Source organism: Dipodomys merriami, unplaced genomic scaffold (genome assembly GCF_024711535.1).
Source record: "Dipodomys merriami isolate MVZ:Mamm:240054 unplaced genomic scaffold, mDipMer1.0.p SCAF_44, whole genome shotgun sequence".
Classification (NCBI taxonomy): Eukaryota; Metazoa; Chordata; class Mammalia; order Rodentia; family Heteromyidae; genus Dipodomys; species Dipodomys merriami.
In genome coordinates, this window is record NW_027206002.1 from 8,712,331 (window position 1) to 8,724,503 (window position 12,173).

General features: G+C 38.3%; 1 protein-coding gene and 1 long non-coding RNA gene across 3 annotated transcripts in view; one reads left to right on the plus strand and one right to left on the minus strand.

The window, feature by feature from the left end:
- Positions 1–12,173, minus strand: part of LOC138808007 (uncharacterized) — a 386,844-nt gene that overhangs the window by 121,362 nt on the left and 253,309 nt on the right. The window lies entirely within an intron of this gene.
- Gabrg2 (gamma-aminobutyric acid type A receptor subunit gamma2) overlaps positions 1–12,173 on the plus strand; it is a 65,118-nt gene that overhangs the window by 24,364 nt on the left and 28,581 nt on the right. For both annotated transcript variants that reach the window (XM_069993956.1, XM_069993957.1), the window contains exons 5-6: positions 1,993–2,075; positions 4,226–4,363. In XM_069993956.1, coding sequence (XP_069850057.1) covers positions 1,993–2,075; positions 4,226–4,363 — 221 coding nt within the window. The remainder of the gene's footprint in view (positions 1–1,992; positions 2,076–4,225; positions 4,364–12,173) is intronic.

Consider the following 12,173-nt stretch of genomic DNA (forward strand, 5'->3'; position numbering starts at 1 on the left):
GAGTCAGATCCAGTCTATAGATAGTCACAATTTATTTTTGGAAGCTTATTTGTAGTGAGTGGGGAGTGTGTGTGTCTGTGTGTCTGTGTGTGTAGGCTTGTGTCTGTGCTTGTATCTACAGTCAGTCCATATTATTGTCAACTTTAATAGCTCCAGTATAATTTGGAGAGATAATACAAATAAACTCAGATTTAATTATAATTTAATTTATGAGTGAAACTAGTTTTTCCTTTCGAAGGCATGTAAATACAGAGTAACGATGATTCAAATCTTCAGCTTTGGAGACTGAAAAACCCAGGTCTGAACCCCAACTGTGCCAGGCATTCTAGGACTTTGGGCAATTTCAAGTACAATAAAGCCATAAAAACATTACTAAATGAGGAAACAATTCACTTTATCCAGAACTTCACAAACAATGACTTATTCCAAGATCAGTAATTGCTCTATTATATCACAGAACAATAATATATACCCAATTAAAAGGCATTCTAATTGGGAACTCTTTTAAATTAAATTTTCATAAAACAGCATTTTATTACTTGAACAGTGATTTCCGTTTTCCTTAAGAATCCACATGAAAGTTTTTAAAATGTCCAATTCATCACCATTAAAATTTGGAATTAAGCCTGTTGCTGGTGGCTCACGCCTGTAATCCTAGCTACTCAGGAGGCTGAGATCTGAGGATCACAGTTCAAAGCCAACCAGGGCAGGAGAGTCTGGGAGACTCTTATCTCCAATAAACTAACAGAAAACCAGAAGTGCTGCTGTAGCTCAAGTGGTAGAGAGCCAGCCTTGAGCTGAAGTACTCAGGGACAGTATCCAGGCCCACAGTTCAAGCCCCATGACTGGACCAAAAAAAAAAAAAAAAAAAAGGAATTATATTCATACTTCTTTAAAAGTGGTCAAAACATCCGAACCCCTTTATATTTTCTCCTTCCTGGACTCTCAGCCCAGAACTTGCGACTCAACACCTGTTTTTTTTTTTGTTTTTTTTTTTGTCGGTCGTGGGGCTTGAACTCTGGGCCTGGGCGCTGTCCCTCAGCTCTTCAGCTTAAGGCGAGCGCTCTACCACTTGAGCTACAGCGCCACTTCCGTTTTTCTGGTGGTTTATTGGAGATAGGAGTCTCACGGTCTTTCCTGCCCGGGCTGGCTTTGAACCGTGATCCTCAGATCTCAGCCTCCTGAGTACCTAGGATTACAGGCGTGAGCCACCAGCGCCCGGCAACACCTGTATTTTTAAGTAAACAGTTCCTACACAAACTGGGACTCACTAGCAAACATTTTTCTGGCCTCTTGGTGATGTGTTTTTAACATTTCTTGGGTGCCATTAGACATCTCTCTACTCCGTAGCATCCTAATAAATTATTTCACAGTGTTCCATTGAAAAATTACATAAAACTCTATTGTGCCATGTGGGTATTTTAAAATTTACCTAATGTAATTTAGAACTAACAAGAACTTACAAGCATGAAGTTCTGCTCTAATTACCAGATGAGATGTGAGAATTGCTACCACTCATTTACAGACCCACAATAAATAAACTGAAGTTCCTAAGACAGTTTGTTCTTTTAAGTGAAAATGTATACTGAGCAATCTCAGGTAGGCAGTTAATTTTGCAAAGAATTCTAAAAACAAGCCCTTAACTAATTACAAATTCTGAATAAACAGAGTTCACATGAACGAGATGCTACTACCTGGGGTATGAGAGTGAGTAATATTAGATTTAGTATTAAAATATTTGTTTGGGTTTTGTGGATCTTAGGGGAGCCTTATTCAGTACTATCAAGCCAAATATGAGATATGCTCAAGAAAACATGATAATGCTTATTTTAGAAATTTTACTTAAAACCGCCCTATTTATTTATTATTTATGGATTAGTAGTACTAGGTTTTGAACTCAGGGCCTTGTGCTTGCCAGGCAGACACCCTACCATTCGGCCATGCCTCCAGTCCTAAAATCATTCTATTTATATTGCATGCCTCTCCAATCAGGCTGACGATTGATGCTGAATGCCAGCTGCAGCTGCACAACTTTCCAATGGATGAACACTCCTGCCCCCTGGAGTTCTCCAGCTGTAAGTAATTTTCCACTGTTTATCACTGTCACCTATGATCTTTGGGATTTTATCTGTCCATCAGATGACCGATCTAGTGTATTAATAAATAACTGATGGGCACTTTAGGAAGTGGTATATGGCCATATAATTAACCTTAAAACTCCAGTCCCTTTCATCATAATTCTAACTTGTAGCAGTAGGGTAACTCCTGCAGAAACAAACAAACAGGTATGTTTCATCAGGAATTACAAATAGTTTTCATTCACCTGGGGCAGCTCCCTCTATGCAGATGGGTTGTAGAGACTGACCTGGACTCAGCAGAAAGGGTAGACAGACTGACACAATTGCTCAATAAAAGCACGACTTCTAATTAATCACTGTCAAATAATAAAATATACCAATACGATATATTGAATTCTAATACAAATTAAGCTCTAGTAATCTAAAGGGCATCTAGGAACAGATACCAGAACCCAAAGAACCTAGCCTCATTTCCCCAAATGTTCGCCTTACTGTTTGTTTACCATCCATGTTAGGTAACTTATTTCTCCTAAGTTTGGCCTGACAATTGTATTAGGCAGACTGAAAAATTGACCATAGATTTAAACTTGTATGTTAGAAACCTAATTTCCTAGTAAGGGAATCAGGGAGATCCTTAAGATCACAACCATAATAAATTAAAAATCATTGAGCAGACTTACAAATGTAATCCCTTTATACAACTCCCCCATAATAACAAAATTCAAAAAGAAATCACGGATCCAGGGAAGCTGTCGTTGTTCATTATTGCATCAATACTAAGAAGTAAAAACATACATATATTTAAAAATATTTCCATTATAAATCTTACTTCATGGCTGTCCCATCCAAAAATGCATTTAGATGGCAAATGTAACGATTCTTTGATATTTAGAAATATTAACCTTCATGAAGTCTTTGAACTTTTCCCAAGTGAGACTACTATCCTGACTTAGCAAAGACTCACACTGATAATATCTGGGCCACTAGGTTGCTACTAATTGCTATTTTAAAGAAAAGAAGTCAATTACCAGTCCATTATTTAAACATTAAAGGAAGTTCTGTGATACCATTTTTATTTCCCTAAGTTTTCAAAGAACCCTGCCAGAATCTTCAATAGTTTTCTCTGTATAATCTTTCATTTTTTCTATCATTAATTAACAAGTATATAATAGATATTGTTGGACAACTGAGTAAATAAAAGAAAGGAAGAAGCACACAGAATTTTATTCTAAGTAGTCAATTACACATCCTCACTAGGGCTGTCTTTTCATAACATTAATAATAGACAAATACTTGAGGTAATTCTAAGTTTTGTAGTGCTGAGGATTGAACCCAGGGACTTGTGCATGCTAAGCAATTATGCCACCACTGAACTACATTCCAAGTTCTACTTTCTAATTTTAATGTACCTGATAAGGTTAATTAATTAAGGTTAGCTTAATAATAATGTTTATCCATTCAAGTAATAGACATTGAGCATCAATTATATGAAATAAGCACTATATTAATCAACATAAGTCAATAACTTACAGGGATTTTTTTCTCCTAAGGTATTATAGCTAGGAAAATTGTACTTATAACCATTACATAGTCCTGCCTCTGAGTGTATTTCCTTTGTCATGAAAATTTTCTATTTTCCTGATATGAAACCCACTGGTAGCTTCTTAACATTTTATTTATTGCTTTTATCTACTCACGTCTATGTATGAGAAAATGGATTCCATACAAATCGATATGCAAACATGAGAACAGCTGAGGACATTTCCCACACCTATTTTCTACCACAAGTAGTAGAAAAGTGCCTTTGGAAAGAGACTTTTAGCTGCCCGAGTGACTATTCTTCACCATGAAACATAAATCTGGAATGCTTATTATATACTGATCATTCTTATGCCTTGCATCAGACGATGGAAGGTCTGGACAGAGCATACAGGAAGGCATTTGTAGTTTGCCTTTCCTGCAGTTTCAAGGGTAATGCTCACCTTTGCCCGTAGGTTGAACTATCATTGCATCTATTCTCCCTTCTACAACTGTCTTGCAGTTTGGGTGATTATCTACCACATACCGAGGCCTGTGTGTTAACATTGTTGTCTTGCTCATGTCGGGTGATGTGAGGACATTTCTAATGTGAGTTTATCTCACGGCAGATGGCTACCCACGTGAAGAGATTGTCTATCAATGGAAGCGTAGTTCTGTGGAAGTGGGTGACACAAGATCCTGGAGACTTTACCAATTTTCATTTGTTGGGCTGAGAAACACCACGGAAGTGGTGAAGACAACTTCTGGTAAGATACACTGGAAAGGACTTTTAAATGGTCCCTCCTTCTAAAGTTAAAACTCTGCAATACATGATTTGGCAGGTTTTGCAGTATCTGTTTACAAATACTATTTCAGGAAATTAATGAAGTCTTTTACTATCCATAGAGAAAATCATGATTGGGATTCTGGTGGCATAAATATAAATGAATTCTATCAATTTGAAGCAAATTGGATTAGTAAATCATTTACTAATTTCTTTTAGCAAACATTAAATGGCAATTAATTTTAAACGTGAAATATTTATTGTGAATAAGTTTATTGTTTCTTTTAGGGAATAGAAATGCTAACATATTGAAACAGCATTTGAAGTGATTACATAGAGGCAACGTACATTCCATGAGTAAATGAAAATGACAGTAGCAGGTCTGGACTCTCTCCTTCCAATGGCTGAATGTGGCTAAGAGAGCAAGCTTTGGGTATTGGAAAGGTCTGGGTTCAAATTCTGATTCCATCAGCTATCAGATACTGAGTCTAAGAGGATCAGCTTCCCAAATACCTAATGTGAGTAAGAAGCAATCCCAGGGATTCGGCATGTGTGCTTTAACACACAAACAGTAATTTTTTTAAAGTGATACTCATACTTAGCAAACAATGAACAGTGCACACTGATTATAATCTTCAGGACTGTGTAAGTCTTACCGTGGTCAGGATATCAGCTTTTCAAGAGAAGCTGAAAGGTAATACTTTTATATATGAAATCTCATGAGTTTTAGAGATCATTATTTACTTAACACTTCAAGGGGGAAAGCTAGACATATTTCTAGACCAAGCTTGCTCACATGTACCCAGTTTTAACCTTTATAACCTTTCAACTACTCCTTCTAAAATTATATAGACTAAAATGAGTCCCAATTTCAAAGATCTGTTAAGATATTTGCTAAATATAAATACATTTCATATAAATATCTATTAGATGTAAGCATGTTTCAAATGATGTATCTACTAAGACATTCCATTTGAAATACATTTCTATGAGGTTGCTTTAATCACACATACCTGTTATTTTTAGAAATTATTTCTCTACTGTATTTTTGTTTGCGGTAATTTGGACTAGACCTTGATTTTTTTGTTGTTGTTGGTCGTGGGACTTGTACTCTGGGCCTGAATGCTGTCTCTGAGCTCTTCAGCTCAAGACTAGGATTCTCACCTTTATCTTCTGTACAGAAAGAAAATTAAGGACCTTCACAAAGGTGACAATTTAAGAATCTGGCTTCACAAACATCATTCTCTAAATCATATCTGATAACTAATATTATTTTCAGCATTTCAAGTTTCCCTTATTTTTTGAGACTCCCCTATTTGCAAAAAGAAACAGAAAGAAGGTCAAAGGAATACTTGAGTATATTTTTTTAAAGATTGCCTCCGTTCCTTTATTCACAGGAAATCCTAATCATCAAGTACTAGAACAGTTTTTCATTTAGCTCACAGGGGAAAAAAATCAAAGTTCAGGATTGCTTTATCACTAAAACCTTCCATTTGCAAAAGGAAGAAGATGGGTAAAAATAATCTCCGATTCTGTATGTCTCCAGAGGGGGAAGCTGGGCATGAAGTTCTGCTGTATGTTCACAGTTCTATAATTATTCTGCTCCCCTAAAAAGGAAACCACAAACTCATGACTGGCAGAATTTCTGGTTAGTCATTGGGAGCCTAGAGTGGTATAAAGACCGACTGTTGGCAGCAGAAGGATAGACTTCGCATATTAGGGACAGATGGCCCCTCAGCTTTGTCCCCCTCTATGTGTGGTTATGGTTGACGCTTCTTCTGACTATTGGGAAGGGCGAGACTTCCAGGAGAAAATGATCCCTTACATTAAGCAAGGCAAGGACAATTATCAAGGTCATACAGGGCAAATCATCTTTCTTGAAAATTACAACAAAAATTATTTTCAGCACAAGTATCTTGTCAGGTTCTAGACTTCAAACAGATTAGCTTCATTTGGTTGAACCATCAACTCCTTTGTGAATTTTAATTTAGTGTCTGGTTTAGCATTCGGCCTTTCTTTTCACTCCTTGTTTTGTTGGTTAGCTTTTGAAAGTGTTCAATACTATTCCAATGGCCTCTATGAGAAGAAAGGTGGAACTGAAAACTGGCAACAATACTGACAGTCTAATTATTGGGTTGATGGATTTTATATTTTAAAGTTTCTGTTTCAGACTTGGTGATCTTTGAGGCAGAGCTCAGTAAGACTTCAATTTATCTTAAATACATTTCTTGTGCAATTAGCAGAAGGTCAAATCATTATCCCATTGAATCTTAGTCATTACATTATGGTTAAGTTAGACATAACGCAGACTGTGACTAGACAGGACTATTGGGCAAATGTGACAACGCTGCAGCCCGAGTTCACTTCCCTCCTTTGGTCAGGCTCTGATCAATCAAAGAGGGGACTCTCTTTCCAGGTCCATCTTGCTCACAAAAATCTAGGGTGACTGAACTGACTGTAATGTGCCAAGAAACCAGAGAAAGTGCTAGAAGGATCTAGAATGACAGAGGTATATGTATTAGGGATTTGATGATAAAAGCATGGTCAAGAGCCATGGCAGAGTCCACAGCTCGCCACAGTCTGAGTCTGAGGAAATGTTTTATAGACTGGTTAGGACAAGCTGATTTTATATAAGCTAGAATGCACCCAGTTTATTGTAAGCGGGTGTGAAGAATGTCAGGATAGTCCTGGAGTTGATGGCACCGTGGTCCAGTAGTACTGCTTCTCTCATGTACCATTCAGATAAGGTTGTTTACTTAGAATATGCTAGAAAACTGTGCAGGGAAAGCAGGTCAGGATTATGCGGCGACAGCCACGCAGTTGGCGCTACAGTGGCTTTGGTCATGGGGAAAGCATCACCCAGGGTCGAGCTGGGTCCCTGCACTCAGTATTTTTATTTGTGTTTAAGCTGATTTACTGCTTTCAAGAAAATGAAATTTCTTTCTTTGCTTTTTTAGAATTAAGACCATAAGTATATAAAATAATTAGTATATATAATTAGGAACGTAAGAACAAATGACCAGATATTGATATAAATTATGATAAAAAAACAAAATGACAAGTGTTCTTACCCTCTACTACAGATGTTGGTATTTCCCTGAATCTGAGTGTGTTATAAAGAGAAAAGAGAGATCAGAGATGAGAGCACAGTATGGGAAGCATCCACCTAGAATATTCTCTCCAATGCAAACAGGCAGGAGGCATGTACTCCTGAGGCGGCCAGTCAGTGCTCACCGGCCGGCCTTCCTTCATTGCCTGCATCATCTCCATGACCACCTTCTCTGTCCCACATGTGAGACTACATATTTTCCAGGTGGTAGATTGAGAGGACTGGAGGACCACGCTTAACTCAGAATCAATACATTACAACAAGTTCTGGAATCCTGATTTCTAAACTATTCTCCTATTCTCTCTCTTCTCATCTCTCCCTTCCCCCCCTCCTTCCTTCTCCCCTTCCTCTCGCCCTTTCTCTCTGTGTCTGTGTCTGTGTTCTGTATCTGGCAGAAACGCCACCATTGCTCCTTTGAGCCAGGCGTGAAGCTCAGAGTCATGCCTCTGCCTCCCACATCTAATGAATCATGAAGGCACTTATGCCTCTGAAAAATCTTGTGTAACTGTCCTCTTTCCAGTTGCCTTTGCCACTGTCCTAGTTCACCAACGTGTCTGTTCTTATCTGAGCGATGTGGGTAGCTTGGGAAGCAATGTCCCTGCTGTTAGTCTCCCTCTCTCCCACGATCCATGCCTTACACATGAGTCACAAAAGCTAACACTTACTGGGCTCTAGCTACATGCAACGTAAAACACTTCGTGCAAAGGGCTTACTTTAATTCTCCAAACCACCGTCATACCTAGAAATGTCCGCACCAGAGGCTTCGTGCTCATGAGGAAGCAGATGTAAGCACAAGGCCATCAGGTCAGGCGGTCCGCACCCAGGCCCAGACCCTTACCCACTGAATTCACTCCTGAACAACCGAGTTCCTGGTGTGCAGCTTTCATCATGGGTCAAGAAGCCAACAGGGTTGGTGAAATGCAAATTGTTATTTCTATTGTGTCAGAATCTGATTTCATCAATGGAAGCTCCCCCAGCCATGGCTTTTAAGTATAAAGAGTTGAGTCTTTCTGTTCATACTACATAGCCAATTCATCAAATTCTCTCCCTCATATTCTATATTGAGCAGAGCTATGTTTTCTCCCAAGCTGTCACCCTGAGATGCGGGCTAGAAAAGTGAACAAGTGAATTTCCCAAAGGTGGTTGCAGGATTGGGATCCAAAGCCATCACAAAGGAACTAGAAGAAGCATGTCATGTTCCTTCCATAATGGAGTACCTGGAAAACTTCCATCGGGCATTTGAGCCTGCAGCTAACCCCTCTGTGTCTCCTGGCACCGGACTTTTGTCATAGGCATGCACATCGGCATCATTTACTGCCTTAGTTGTTTTGTCCTATCTTTTCACTTAGATTTCACATGCTAGTTTTAACTTTCCAAAGGCTAAGTGAGACACAGATATAAGAATAAAATATCTGTCCCACTTAAATTCTTATTCCTTCCTCCCTGTGATACATAGACTACAATTTAGAAACATTGGTTGTGGCTGAGGTTCATGTTTATTGACTGCTTTCTAAAATATCCACTGTCTAGTCTTGATTTTCAGATAGGTATGCCCTCTTCCCATGACACTAGTCCCTTTCCTGAAATTTCCTAAGTAGCCTGTCCCTACTTCAGCCATTCTGCTTATTCTGACTTCATTATTTAATACCAAGCACCAGTCCAACCTTCTGGGCCAACACCCAACTTCTATTTACAAGTGTGATAATACTCTCAATAGAGAATAGTTCCCACTTTTTACACTGTTTTAAGTGTTTTGAAACTAAGGAGATCTTCATGAAGCTACTTATTGAGATGAGCTGTTTTGAGGGGAGAAATCAAATACAAAAATTAAGCCAGTCGATTTTTTTTTTATTGAAGAAGTTGAAAGATGAGAAAACTAAGATCTAACAGGTATAATATCTGTTGTATAGTCTTGTTATTTGTGAGCTTCACTGAGCTGTGTGAGCCTACTTTAATCGATACTGAAATCTTCCTTGATTTAATATCTTAAAATAAAGCATTGAGTGAGTGTACAATTATAGATTTTAACTTTATCGTTTAAGCTTCCAATTAGGGAAGTTCATTTTGGTTGCAGGAGAGGAAAATGCAGGAATTATTTAAGCAATTCTGTAGCAAGAGGCATTCATTTTTGTTATTTCTGAGTTTCCCTGAGTTGTGAGGCTACTTTTATCAATACTAAAATTTTCCTTGACTTAATATCTTAAAACAGATGAGTGGGTGAGTGTACCATAATAGATTTTAATTTTATCTTTTAAGCTTCAAGTTAGGGAAGCTCGTTTGGTTGTAGGAGAGGAAAACACAGGAATTAAGTAATTCTGCCGCCGGAGGCATTGCCAGCAAAGTCCTGTTCCCTGTCTGGATGGGACCCCTTATCTAGAAAAGGAAAGCGTTTGGTTAGGTGCACTTTAAACACCTTATATTCGGTGTATTCTTATAACCCGTGATAGAATCAAGGTCACACTGTAGCTATGCCAAGAAAGGAGCTAGCGTCTACTGAATGAGTGTTTCTCTTTCATAAAGTGTTCAAAAAAGTTTTCAAAGCAAGACAAATACAAAAGCCAACACCTTGATATTTAGGTTATTCAATATGGGAAATAGCAAACTATTGTCATCTGTTTTTATTCTGGTGATATGTAATTATAATTATTTTTAGGTAAAATAAAACGCAACTATTTCTTTCAGTTGTATTTCTGAAGTATTCAAATGTCATTGTTCCTATATTACCTACTAGGAAGCAGGAAGAGATTATATATAAAAGTCATCTGAAATCCAAGGAAGTGTGGTTTCAAGGTGACCGGTGTCATTTCTGCCTATGGTCTCTTGAGGAGTTGCTGGGGTTTCCATGGAGACAGTGGGGCTCAAAACTGTAGCTTAGTTGTATGCCAGGAAGACAGTGAGCTTTATGCAGTTCTAGAATCTGTGCAATGTGCACGTTCGTATTTCTACAAAATGCCTCTAGCAAAGGTCTTATTTTTTCACTTGGGTCTAAGAAAAAACTAAAGTTTAAACAGGCTAAGTATTTTGTTGAAGGATATTCAATAGAATGAGATAATTTACCAACATCTAGAATTTTTACTCCCCTGCGTCTCATAAACATGTTACCCAAAAAGACAGATTAATGAAACGAAAACTCATCCCTAAGTTCGATAATAGCTAGCTTCACAGACATGCAGCACTTAACGGGACAAAGCATCTGTGTATCATTAACACATTCACTTGTTATTCACAATATTGAGATAACCGTCATGTTCCCTTGTAGCAGAAATTTCATCCCAGAGATGTAACTATGTCCTTCAATTTTCAGAAATGTGTTTAATAGCTTAGGGGTTGTTATTATTTACTAAGTGGACCTTTGGATAATCATTCATATCTGACCTTAATTAAGTTGAATGCAGATGTTTGTATAAATTTGTTCCTTGAAGAACACTATCATTTGAATAAAAATATGCAAGACAGAATAAATTAGTTTCTGTTTTTGATAGCATATCAACATCAACCAGGGAAAAAAGCATTAACTGTCTTCAAATTGTTGTTTTATACATCTGTTGAAAATCCTACTCTGAAAGTTGCATTGGTGTCATCCTCTGTCAGTAGTGCATCCCTCTTGTCTAGTCACTCCAAATAAATGTAAAGCGTTGGTTTTGGGGGAGGGGCAGTGCTGAAGTCTGAATGGTGTGTTGAACTGGTTCACTGGCGTTTGCCACCAGAACCACGCCTCCAATCCAGCTTAGTGCTGATTATTTTGGAGCATGGGAAAGACCAGACTCTCCTCTCCTGGTGGCTGGGAAGCAAGAAAGAGATGTTGTGGCTGGAGTCCCAAAATCACCTCCAGTGATCTAATTTCCTCCCCTGGGCTCCATCTCCTAAATGTTCGACTCCCCTCCCCTTAGCCCTGCTGGCTGCTTGTCAGAGTTTTAACACATGGGCCTTTCAGAGACACTTACCATTCAAACCATACCAGTATTGCCCTGCTAAACACACACCGCTTTTGCATTTAAGATAGAGACTGCGGTATAATTGTCCACTTTTTCACATTGCTTTGTCTTTCCATTCATCCACTTCAGAATTATCTGCTCTTCCTAATGCACTCTTTCAGAGGAAAGGAAAGATACTCTAAAGTAACATTCTCTCACAGCTGCCATTTGTTTCCTATGCCCAACACATACCTAATATTTGCCTAATGTCATACATCACTGCCAATTGTACAAGGGACTTTTTAGAGGAATATTGAGGTACAAAAAATGACAATGGTAAAGATGGTAATCAGACAACTGAGCTTACTATAATCGTTTCCTAACATGATTTCTAGTTTGCCAACAGTCACCGGAGGAAGAGGACCATGTATCTATTGTATCCTATTGTTCTCTGCTAACTGGTGGTGAACTATGCAATATAAAGACAAGATGGAATTCATGAGCTGTGTAATAGCTCCCTTTTAAAGAGATAATGCAATCATGAACACCAGTTGTAACCATGTAATGATCATATTTCCTTACTTGGAGATTTCTTCTTACCATACCAGTGAGTAAGAATGAAATGGGATTTCACTAAAGTGAATTTTAAAGATCCATGGCAATCTTAATTCCAGGGGAATTCCTCTAAGCATGCTCAGTGGAAGGTGGTAAATTAGTCCACAGCTGTCCAAGCGCCCACCTACAGCATCGGCCCTAGGCTTGGGCAGGAT